Source organism: Ambystoma mexicanum, chromosome 4p (genome assembly GCF_040938575.1).
Source record: "Ambystoma mexicanum isolate Mex_15411 chromosome 4p, UKY_AmexF1_1, whole genome shotgun sequence".
NCBI classification, from domain to species: Eukaryota; Metazoa; Chordata; class Amphibia; order Caudata; family Ambystomatidae; genus Ambystoma; species Ambystoma mexicanum.
In genome coordinates, this window is record NC_090927.1 from 55,208,309 (window position 1) to 55,221,135 (window position 12,827).

The 12,827-nt window shown below is 46.5% G+C and overlaps 2 protein-coding genes across 5 annotated transcripts in view; one reads left to right on the forward strand and one right to left on the reverse strand.

Annotated features, from left to right (window-relative positions):
* The window catches only part of LOC138452988 (NACHT, LRR and PYD domains-containing protein 3-like), a 415,916-nt gene that overhangs the window by 280,804 nt on the left and 122,285 nt on the right, over positions 1-12,827 (reverse strand). The window lies entirely within an intron of this gene.
* The window catches only part of LOC138452987 (NACHT, LRR and PYD domains-containing protein 12-like), a 468,167-nt gene that overhangs the window by 63,092 nt on the left and 392,248 nt on the right, over positions 1-12,827 (forward strand). For all 4 annotated transcript variants that reach the window (XM_069605368.1, XM_069605370.1, XM_069605367.1 and 1 more), the window contains exon 2: positions 11,986-12,299. In XM_069605368.1, the coding sequence (XP_069461469.1) occupies positions 12,023-12,299 (277 nt within the window). In that variant the 5' untranslated portion in view covers positions 11,986-12,022. The remainder of the gene's footprint in view (positions 1-11,985; positions 12,300-12,827) is intronic.

Genomic DNA, 12,827 nt, shown 5'->3' on the forward strand with positions numbered 1-12,827 from the left:
TTTTTCATAGTATTGTTTGGCCATAAATAAATAACTGTATTTTTATACATATTGTCTAAGTGTAATTTGTGACTCCCATTGTGTGTACTCATTGTGGATCCTTTACAAGGTCATCGGCTCTTGCGACTTAGCCTAGAGCAGTCGTCAGTGCTACCTTGAACTGGTTTGGCTACAGTTCCCAGAGTTGTCCCTGTCACAATATAGGTTTGCCTTCTATACATCTGTGCCCCAGGCCCAGTATAGAAAATCAGTCCTAGCAAGGGGGAAGTACACAATAGCAGAAATGTATGCACCCAACACGCGGCAAGATGGGTTCAAACGGGCAACGCTGACCAACCTGGAGAGGTTCACCACAGGGTACTTAATACTTGTGGGAGACTTTAACCTTGTGTGGGACCCACAAGCTGGCATGAGCACAAGGGTTTTTCACAACCAGGGGATGCCTTCCGCTAAATTGAAAGAGTGCGTGGCCCTATTGGCTCTGGTAGATTTCTAGAGGGAACTGGGGGGGGGATACACATTCTACTCTCATGTCCACAGAATTTCCTAAAGGATAGATTATGCTTGGATCTCTAGTACGGTTCTGGGACTGGTAACAGGGGTGGAGCTGGGGCGATTAAACTGTCGCACCATGCGCCCATAACTATAGCAATACATATGGGGAGGCGTGAACCTGGCTTGTGGCGATGGAAGTTTCCCAGCCATCTTGGATAGGGTCATAAGTGGGGCCCTAAAGAACAAAATAAAGGAATTCTTCAAACTTAATATGACTGAGGGAGTAAAAAAACATGTGCTATGGGACACATTTAAGGCCACCATAAGTGAGGAGCTTATTGCAAAGAAATGTCAGAGGGACAGACACTTAAGCCTCTTGCAAGAGGAACTGGAAACTAAATTTAACAGGTAATGGCCAAGATGGTGGATAATACGGGGAGCGGAACGAGGAAGGAATATTGGCTAATAAGGGGCCAATTGGATGTTTTGCAGACCAGGCACAGAGAACACTCATTACTATACCTCCAGCAGAGGTATTACGCCAAAACGAACAAGGCGGACCACCGCCTAGAGAGACATGTCAGGAAAAAAGAGGCATCAAGAACAATCCTCAAAATCAAGACGGGGACAGGAACGGATAGCACCTCTCTACCCAACATAGGGCCTAATTCACAGAAGTGTTTATAATGGCAAAACCCCATTGGAAAATGCTCTGTGAATTAGGCCCATAAAATCTGCATTTATGGAATACTATTCCTCTTTAGACTCATCCAACTCCCCTGAGGGAGCTCAGAGTATCTTTCCCAATGCGGCCTGCCAAAGGTCACTGGAAAGGGAGGAACTTGATGAAGACATCACTCCTGATAAAATAAGGGCAGCGATTGCGGCCTTGCTGGCGGGGATGGCCCTGGCATAGGATGGCTTTCCGGCGATCTTTTATAAGGCCATTCGGGAGGCTTTGATTCCACGCCTAGTCCCGTTGTTTAATTCTTTTAGTAGAGCTGGGTGAATCACCCCCTCAATGGAAGAAACCAAGGTGGTTTTACTTCCTAAACCGGGTAAGGATGTCAGGTTATGCGACACATATCGCCCTATAGCCCTTATTAACCTTGATGCGAAAATGTACACTAAGGTGTTGGTTTCACGCCTGGATAATCTCCTCCCCAAACTGATCGATCCTGACCAGTCGGGATTTATTAGGCAAAGGCAGACCTTTGACAATATTCGGCGGGTGTGCCATCTGACTGAAAAAGTCAATAAATCCAGGACCCCCGCATTGATACTAGCATTCGACCGAGTTGAATGGATGTTCCTATTCCATACAATTAAGATCATGGGGTTTGGGTCTACATTTCTCTCAATGGTCAGAGCTAATTATCAAATGCCTTCCCTGTTTCTGTGATTAACGGACGCCTCTCCTGGAGGTTACAGATGTCAAGAGGTACCAAACAGGGATACTCGCTTTCCCCGCTTTTAAACGCGATCCACAAGGAGAATCTTTAATTATTTTTTTTAACCTATTTTTATTGGGTATTTGCATAGAGTAAAATCAACAGTATACATGGCTCCCCTGCATAAAATCTTCATCCCTAGTCTCCCCACACCTGCACACCCACCACTTCCCACAAAACGTACAGCTGTACAGCACCCTCCCCCACCCTTACCCTAAACTATAACAGCTGTTATAACATTATCAATGATACACACGACTTGTAGAACAATTTGGTTGGTTTGACCAGTGAATAGCCCTAAGGCACACCACATTCTGTTCCCCCCAAGTAACTAGGGCTCATGCTAGAGGTTATCGTGTGTGATAAAACTTATTGAGATTGTACAAATTGAGATCGTTCCAGCAAACCAGCAGTTGGGTCATTAATGGGGCCCGGGGCGCTGAACGATGTTCTGGATGTGAAGCTTGTTTATGCGATATATGTGTCCATCACATCCCTGAGGTGATCTGCCTGGTCAGGTCTACCCTGGCGCCTGAGGATGCAGCACTCGAGTAAACAGATCTTGGTGATCAGCATTAAGTGTGAGTATATGGTAGAACTTCGGCCGTTTTCCAATGCATGATTATAAGCTTGCATGCAGAGAAAAGGATTGAGTGTGCCAATCTCCTTATAATAGGGTCAGTGTGCCAGTCCACATCTTCTGCCCGAACAGCATGGTACCGGGGGCCAGGCCAATCGTTATGTTTGGGATGCGTGATAAAAGCTTATGTAGCCATTCCCAGTATGTCTTAATCAGGGGGCATGTCCAAAGGACGTGGCAGATAATGCCCAGCCCATTATATTGTCACCAGCACGCCAGTTCCGAGCAAGGCCTAAACGAAAATGTTTACTCTGTGTGTAGTACTGTCTTTGGATAAGCTTATAATGTATTTCTCTGCTGCGAATACTATAAGACGTTGCTGTTATGGTCTCAAAGTAATTGTATACATTGCATGCGTCAATAGGGATATTTAAGTCATTGGACCATTGTGTTGCTAGGATTATGTTGCATTTACTGTTGTTCGGAAGGCAAATGGTGTAAATGAGCGTATTCTCGGGTACACTGTCAGGTTTTGTTCCATTATCAGTTCCCCTTCCAATGGGTTGGTTTGCAGTGTTTGAGTAGTTGTGTTTGATCGAATCTCTTCTTTAATAGTGTGGTAATGTAACCAGTCAGTGTGTCGTAATTGAAGAATGTGGTTAGTTTCTTGGAACCCCCATAAACTTGTCCCCATCGAAAAGATCTAGTACCCTAATCTCTGGCCAAGTGGTGTCTTAATGTTTATGTAAGGTCTGGTCAAGTTTTATCGAGAGGATTGCTTTTACGCTAATCCAGGCAGGAACTGCCCAGGTGTCCGATCCCATCTGCTGTCTCGTTCTATGCCATTGTGTCAATGATAGGCCTATCAGTGGGTGTGATTTAATGCGGTTGGGTATATTGGGTGGGATGGTAAGGATTTCGGCAGGAGTATATGGAGCTATAAGAGATAGTTCCATCGATCGCCAACTCAAGGAGTCTGACGTATCCAGCATCTTTTGTCTCAGCAAATTTGAGCGGATTTGGTAGTACGTCTGCCAGCCCCCCATCGTTTTTGGAGGCTTGTAGAGTTTTGAGCCGAATTCTTGCCTTCTTTCCTCTCCAAATGAATTTTGCTAATTCTGCATCTAGGTCTTCATACATTTGTCGAGTTAGGGCATTGGGAAGCATCATTGCTAGGTAGATACGTTTTGGTAGAGAGTTCATTTTAGAGGCATTGATCCGGTCGATGAGTGACATCGGGAGTGAGTTCCATCTAATAAGATCCTATTTTATCTTTGTTAAGGTAGGTGGATAGTTTAAGTCCATATTTCTTTGGAAAGATGGGGTTACATGGATACCCAGATGTTTGATGAGTGTAGTTGGTGGTGGAAGGGGGCTACCCCGCCAGGATGCCATGGAATGTCTGGTCTCAGAGGTAGAACCTCCGATTTTACCCAATTTACCTTGTATCCCGTCATCGGCCTACATTCAAGGAGCAGAAGGTGTAGGCTCTGAAGCAAAGATGCAGAATTGCCAACTTGGACCAGATGGTCGTCTGGGATATTCAGTGTTCTTCGGTTCCGCGCATCACACCGCTCCAATGTGGATCAGTGCGCAGCTTCTCCGCTAGTGGCTCGATGCATATAATAGAGGGGACAGAGGGCATCCCTGTCTGGTGCCTGAGTATAGATCAAATAAGTTTGAGGCGGCACTGTTAGTGGTCACCGAGGCCTGGGGATCCGTGTACAGCAATCGTATGAGCCCTAGAAGTGTCAGAGGGAAGTTGTAGACTGTGAGCACCTTTAAAAATAAAGTCCCATCAAACTTTGTCGAATGCTTTTTCAGCATCAACGGTCCGTATTATTTCACTTGGGTCTCTGCGTCCAGCGAGTACATTTAGCAAGCGCCTAACATTATCCGCGGAATGACGGCCCATGATACAGCCGGTCTGATCACTATGCATAAGTTGAGGGAGGGTTTTCTAAATTCTACGTGCCAGGCATTTAGCAAGAATTTTGACATCAGCGTTGATATGTGAGATCGGTTGATATGATCCACAATCCTCTGGGTCCCGGACATGTTTGTGGAATACAATTATATTGGCCGCCAGCTATCGACCTGGGCAGGTGACTTGTTGACTTGAGTAGCGGGGCGATGCGGTCGACCATTGTTTTGTATAGGTCAATAGGTATGCCATCTGGTCCGGCCGCCTTTCCCGCCGCCAGTGAGGATATGGCTTAAGTAATTTCATCTGCAGAGCTTACTGACTCGAGTTCTGATTTTTGCGACTCGTGATGGACTTCAAATGAAGTGTGTTGAGGAAGTTATCTATGTAGTCCGGTGCAGTTGGGCTAGGGTTAACGTGGAGTTTGCCGTAATATTCTGCAAAGAGTCTATTAATTTCTCTGTCTTTAGTTAGTAGGTTTCCGGCTCGGCCTCGAATGCAAGCTATATGCTGGGAAGCTTGTCTAGTGTGCAGGGCAAGCACCATCAGATGGAGGGGTCGGTCGGAGTCATGAGAATATGTCTACGACCAGCTAGTGAACGATTTCTGTACCCTGTACCTTTGGGTAGTGACTTGTTTAGGTTCAGCTCTCAATTTGCTAAGTCGGGTATACGTGCATACATGTCGGGAACCGGTGTCTGTTTTTGCTGAGATTCTGCTAGGGCAATGTCTGCGACGAAGATTTTTTCCTGTTCTTTCCGGCACTTAATTGTGTGTGCCCACCGAGAGATGCATTACCCTCTAAGAAAGTCTTTGTATGCATCCCAGCACGTAACAGGAGAGTAATCTGGGGTCAGGGTAGTTTGCCAGAATAGGTCAGTGACATCCTTTATATGATCTAGAAAATCTTTGTATGTCAATCCTCTCCGGTTTAGACGCCATGATGGTCTGTCAGGCGGGTCACCGGGTAGGTCGATGTGGAGAAGTACAGGCGCACGGTCCGATATCGTCATAGGGAGTATCAAGATAGGGCATTTATCGGGGCTACCCAGTAATCGAGTCTAGAGTATGATTTGTGGCAATCTGTGAGGCTTAAATCAGACATGAGTGTTAGCAGGGTCGTGCGTTTGTGGTGGGTCAGAGGCTGCGATAGGGGTGTGCCATTGCGGTCCAGTGCTACATCCATCAAGAATCGTGTTCCAGTCTCTGCCAATGAATGTGAGGTTCTGCATGTAGTGTGTGCACTTTGCAAAAACCTGGGTGAAAACCGTGGGCGTGTCTCCGGTTGGGGCATATATGTTCATAAGGGTGAGGCAGTGTAAGTGAATCCGGCCGTGAATTAGAATGAATCTTCTGTCCTTGTCTGAAATGGTATGGATTACCTGATTACCTGAAATGGGACACGTTGGGACACGTTTGTGAATAAGAATTGAGACCCCTTTTTACCTCTGCGTGGAGATTGAGCTGTTGTCCCGACCCAACCACGGTTCAATTTTCCTGACTCAAGAGCATTCAAATTTGTTTCCTGGAGGAAGGCTATATCGCACTGTGAGTCACGTAGGAAGTTGAGAACATGTCTTCTTTTGATTGGGTGGCTCTGGAACTTGTGCAGTAAGTAATTGGGGTTGACCTTATTGATTGATGGAAGACTACATGACTTAAGTCCAGTCATGTTTGGGGTTGAGCGTCATTGTGGTCGGTCCATTTGGTTGTCTGCCGGGACACTGGTGTTTACTTTGTGGCGCTGCTGATGTTGAAGAAGTCATTGCGGGCTGTCTGTATGGTGAGCTGAGCCTCCTGCCCCTGCGTCCACAGGGAAATCCGTAGAAACCAGACCTTGCTGGCGTAAAAGGCGCCAGGCGCCTTCAGGGTCATCAGAGTGCAAATTCTTTATATCTAATTGGATGCACCATATCACAGGAAATTTGAGATACAATTTCTGATTGGAGCTTTGTAGTGCCATAAACAATGGGGCTTTTCCTACATCTAGAAACTTCGATGGAATAGTCATTAAAGATGCAGACTTCCGATCCTTCTGTTCGGATTGTGCCGATTGCTCTATAGGGACATAGGATCGAGACTTTGTGCTGGATGTTTAAGAGCTGCATTGTAAATGGGCTAGGGAGGTCTGCAGCCGCTGGTTTCGGGATGAGAGCTCTGTAAATTCTCTCATTCACATATGATCTTGGGCCCTGGTTGTGGAGGTGATCTTGCAACAGGCGGTAAGCATAGGCCTCGAGATCAGTCCCCTCTACCATTTCTGGAAGGCCGATGAGCCTGAGATTGTTACGCGTCGACTGATTTTCTTGGTCCTCAACCTTTGCGCCGAGGCACTACATTTTTTTAATGAGCCTATCTACATCCGTGGCTGACACAGCACTGGCATCCTCAAGTGCACTTATCCATTGTTCATTGCCTGTTGTGCGTTCTGCCTGTGCATTCAGATGAGTTTGCATGTTCTGGATGTCGCGTTTTATCTCCAAGACGGTGACACTAGTTTCTTGAGTGCTGTGCCCTATGGCCCTCATTTCTGTGAGGAGTGTTTGCAATTGATTTTGCACATCCAACTTGGTGTGTTAGCATGCAGACCGACGTAGAGGTGTTATTATTGGTTCTGGAACGATGTGTGTGATGATGCTGTGACCAGTCAGGTTTTTTGCCATACCCCGGAGGCAGGCCAGAAATAGGTGCTTTGGTTTTGTGTGCCCCGTGAAGTGTAGTGGTTACCCATTGGCGCCTACCACAATCCGGTCTGAGAAGCAACTGCTTCCCCGACAGTAAAGATACAGCTGGCACCCTCGAGTTGTTGTCTCTTTTTATGGGATCAGCTGGTGTGGGAGTAGTGTGTGGTATTCCTGTATGGCCGTGCGGATAGAGTGATTGATGTAGCCGGTCTGCCGCCTGAGATCTTAGGTGCAGTGATGGAGGCCGTTCCGAGGGGAAGCTGTGGTGTTTCCGTGAATCAATGCAGCTCGCTGGGCATGACGGATCACCAAGTCTGCATAGGTTCGGATCAGCTGGAGTAGTTTGTTTATACGTGGGCCACTTCCCCTTCCAGAAGACTGATGGACGGTGATGTGAGGCACTGTATATGCAGAACTGGGACACTGTATATGCACAACAAGGGCGCAAGATTTATTAATCATATAGGTTGCATAGGTGGGGCGGGTGGGCCGGCCCTCCGTGATGGGGGGCCCAGGCGTTGAGTCAGTAAAAAGCAGAGTGGCTGTCAGACGGTGCAAGACCCATATATTTATTAACGCTGGTGGTAGGAATGGTATATTTGCGTGAGAGTGTGGCGTCTATTCGGCCCATCCCAGGCTACGAGGGGGCCAGCATTGCACTCTCCCATTGCTCTGATGTCACCAGGCCAATGGTCTGGTGCTCCCTTGTGTGGGGCCCTGTGTCAATCGCCAAGATGAGGGATCGGTGCTGGAGGCATTGGCTGAGCAGCATATCAGTCTACGGATTGTATCATCTAGCATTTGCCGCCGTGCCCATCTCCCGTATAGCCCGTAATACGGGCGGGTTGATTGGCAGGACCAAGGGGAGGTGGGCCCACTCACTGGTGATTCTCCATGTGTTGTGCGTCTCAGGTGTCCACTGCAGCGGCATATTGTGTGGGTTGTGTCAGGGATGAGTCGGTGGCTCTTCGCCTCTGTACGGCCCACGAGCACGACGGTGGATGCTCCTCACCAGTATGAGCCCCCACCGTACAGGGGCGTGCCTGGGCTCTGGTAGTCCTCTGTCCAATCCTGGGGTTAGTTCACGCGGCGCTGCACCACGTAAGCTGAAACGGTGGGTTCCACGGGTCAATGTTATGCAGAGATCAGCCGTGTGGATCAGCTCCTCCCCTGCAGCACATGCCGACAGCGCTGGCACTCGTACAGCACACAGCGGCCTCCCTCAAGCTGCATCTGCATCCCGGGCACTCCAGCCAGCTGGACATTAGGTTTTATCATCGGGCGATTCCTGGTGCAAAGAAGAAACCATTCCAGACAGTTGGAGCAGAGACCCAGTGGGGAAACACACTTATTCTGCAGGATTCCGCCCGCCTTCTTTAGAGCAGCATCAACTCGCCACCATTTTGCTCGGGCTCTCTCGCACGTACCCCCCCACCTGGAAATGCTTTTGATGAGAATTAGGGCAACCCTGGAAATCAGGGGGATTATCTTCGGAGGCAAAAACCACAAAGTTATGCTGATGACATGCTCCTCCTGTTTACTGACCCGGACACAACCATCCCAGGGATATCAAGGGAACGTTGGGGTAGTCGCAGGGCTAGAAATTAACATTCATTTTTAGCCCTGCGACTACCCCAAGTCTGAACTGCTGAACTTGTTTAATTTGCTGGCCAAGGTTCAGGAATTGCAGGGCTCGGTACTTTATAGACAGCATCAAGTATCTGGGGTCCAAATTACTAGATCATTGGATTCCCTATACCGGGCTAGCCACCCACCACTGATGGTGAAAGTGCAACGGCTGTTGGCTGAATGGGGACCCATGTCTATATCATGGCTGGGGAGGATCAATGTTCTTAAAATTTCAAATCCATTGGTCAAGGCCACGGCCACCAGGGAACTTACTCAATTTGAGAAGTATGTCAAGACCGACACAGGAGATAAACACTTGGTAGGTGCAATGTATAGGATTGGTGCTGTTGTGCCGCAGAATTGCCTTACATGGCTCAAAGGGAATTCGCAGTGGGGCACCTGCTAGAAGGGGAGCAGTGGAGTTAGCTGTGGACAGAGGTATCCAAACATACATGTGCCATCCAGATTTAGGAGAATTGGGTTAAGATAATGGTTCAATGGCATCTCACCCCCGTAAAACTGCACAGATATTACCCAGCTATATCAGCGCTACTTTGGGGAGGATGTGGGGAGCTGGGATCTTGGAAATGCATCTGATGGGAATGCTCAGATATACACCCTTTCTGGGATATGGTCTGCACAGTAGTGAACACGATCTTTGGCAATCAGATTCCAGACAATGCAGAGGAGGCCATGACGGGGGAACCTATCCTCAAAAATACAAAGAAAGGCATATGTGATATGTTTGATGGTGGTAGTGATGCTGTTGGTGGCACACAAATGGAAGCAGAAAGATGCCCCCACAGAGCATAAATGGGTTGGTAACATTTAGAATGTTGGTGCTCAGGAGTGGGTGACCCACTCGATTCAGGGGGACGACCAGAAGTTTCTGATGGACTTGGACGTAGTCCTGAAGTATCTTCAGATGGACTCACGAGCTGCCTGGTGCCCACAGAGACTGAGATTGTTGAGTTTGGTGTGATTGGTTATCTATGAAAAAGAGAATAATTTGTCGGATGTCCACAGGGGTCATGGTTGTTACGGTTGGCGTGGGGTGCTGTGGAGTGGAAGGAGGATCTGGAGTTGGGTGAGGGTCTTTGTCACATTGACTGTCGTAAGAACCTGCACCCGCAGAAGCTCGGGACTTGACCTGGCTCGTGGTAGTTTACAGGTGGGGGAGGGGAAAGGTTTTGATGAGGTTTTTTTGGTTTATATATGCTGGGGATAGGGAAGGGAGGAAAGGTGGGGGTGGGGGCGCAGGGAGGGATGCAGGCGTATGTGCAGTATTTGAAGAAAATGAAAATAAAACACACATTAAAAAAAGTCACCAATGAAAAATAAATACAATCTGAGTATGGCGTGCCACGAAGCACCTAGAAGCTGAGCAACAAGGAGCTCTATAATGCACATGCAAGGAAGGGGATTTGTCACAAAGAACCCACTGTGAAGAAAACACAGTAGTTATTAAACATGCATGCACTGATATACATACATTGGGGAATTTAAAAAAAATCTATATACTGTGTGCTCTTTTCATAAATTGGTTAGACGTTGCAGTCACTGTTTGCAAGGTGAAGTCTGAGTGACTTGGAAAAACTGGTTTTGCAGGGTTTGGGGCTGAAGAGAAGTTAATAAGTAACTGTGACATTTAGCAGATGGACAGCCAACTGGCCGCCTGGGGTTTTTATGGCTTGGCAGTATCGCGGAAGGCAGATGCAATCTTTTAAGTAGATGGGAGCTTGTTATTTATTGTTTAGGGGGATCTACCCGTTTGCTTTTTGACCATCAATAAAACTGGGGTGAAGGGACGCCTGAGGCCAGAGTTGACCGATACTTCATGAGTTATGATTGTTTTCTCAGGTTGTGACAATAGGCCATGCCTGTTGAATTGGTAGTTGTTTTAGTTCCAAAAATGCCAGCAAGTCGGAGTGGGTGAGATGGTTATCACCAGATCTAAGGTAACGTGTTTATTCTTCTCCTGCCCATATTGTTGAAGTACTCTTGCAAACCATGTGCAATTATGTCTAGGGTTAGGAGGTCTCAGGCCAGCTGGGACTTGTAATGAATTATGTTTTTATGTGAATGTGTAACTGTGTGTTCATGTCATGTCCTACCACGGACAAATCCTAAAAGGGGGTGTGTTATACACATGAGTTGAAGATGGTAGTTCAAATAACTGTGACCAATGAGAATGGGGGAACTGGAGAAAGATTGGATTTCTTTTGTACAGGTTTTGACCAATCATGTGTGGGGGCTGGTTTGTAATAGAATATATGGCAGTGTTTTAACGGTTGCAAAAATGTATATAATGTGTCAACTTGTGTGGTTCAGAGAGACTCGGGTTAGTTTGGCTCTATAGAATCATATAATCCCTTCCGGCCGATTGTACAATAAACTTGCTTTATGTATAAATGTGCACTCGCTTCTTAAGTGGGTCTGCTTTGGGTTAAGGTGATTAGAGGCCCATCCGCACACCAATCAGTTTTTGAAATTGTACAGAATTGGTAGCGCTAAAAGGTTCCATGTGTTTATAATGAATTATTAAATAACAAAACGTTTTCCGTGAAGGATAAATAACGAACAAATAGTGATTTTTAATCCCTTTTTTTATTTGGGGGGAGAGGGGTTCCCTCCAAACACCGATGTTTCCCTAGATTTATTACTCCCCCAAATCCTCCCACCCTTTTTAATCCATTAACCCACCCCCATGTATACTTTCAACCAAACATTGGAAATTTTTTTGGTTATTTATATTTCATTATAAAAGCTATTCGTTATTTATTTTTTGTTATAGTCACTGTATACTGCGCAAAAAATATCCTTGGTCAAATGTTCAATTGTGGCTTGATTTTGGGGTAAAACCCTCTGATAAAGGCATGCAAAGTGAATGAATTTAGAAGTGATCTACTATAATGCTTTTGTCTATAGTGTTATTTCCTCCTCTTTTCTCTAGATTTAAACATCAAGCTTGTAGTCCGTGGGCAGAGCTTGTGCTTCATTAGGGCCAACACAAGAAAACGTCTTGTGCTTGTGTGCACCATACAGGGCAGAAAGTGCCTGTGATTGTTGAATATCTTTGATAAAAATCTGTCTATCGCTGGCAAGGCGACCTCTGTAGAGAGACTGCCTCTAAGTAATGAGATCTCACTCAAATGTTTGTATTGCACTGCTTAACTAAAGTTGCCACCCAGACCTCTTTAGAACCTCTGTCTTTCATTGCAGCCCATCTCAATCCTGAAATACATCTGATCGGCTAGAGATGGCAGGAATTGCCAAACACATCCTGTACTCTCATTTGAGGCAGCTAGAGGAAAGCCAATTACAAGACTTCAAGTCTCTGCTGGAGAACCGCCCACTAGAAGGAGGACGCTCTGAATATCCACAAAGCTGTGGTAAAAAGGCTGAATATGTGAAGATGGCTGATCGAATATTAAGAGGCCGCAGCGAAGAACAGGCCTTTGAGATGTCTATTAACTTCTTGCTCCGAGTCAACCGGCCAGACCTCTCAGCACAGCTTAAGCAAGCTTCCCTAGAATGTGAGTACCATCTTCTGAGTTGAGCCAGAGCAAAATATTCATGTTTGTAATATAGCGCCAATGTTTGTGTTTAGCCTATCCCAAAACAGTAGTTAATTTGTGGGGGTGCTTGCCACCAGTGAGCACTGGGACTTATTTCTAAACACTAGCACTTGTTTACTTTGAATGTGCAAATTATGTTTTGTTTTGGCATCTTTATTGTTTTAACTGTCTTCCAATCGTAGTCAAACAACAATCACAACAGGTTCCGGGACATTTACCTCTGCCTCCAGAGCTGGCTCATCCTTGAGCCAGAAGAATCACGCCAGAGCTGCTGTGCTAGCATGGTAGTTATCCATTTCCATGAATAACAATAAATGAAAGCTGACGCTCCTGCTGACCATGCCCACACAAACTGTTCCAGTTACCCTGCAGGGCATTAGTATTGCTGTGCTACTCTAATAACTGTCAACATTGCCGCAGTGGGGTGCCTGAGAGTATGGTGTGGGCATCAGTCAGACAGCTGTGGTACTGGAAGTAGCTGACTAG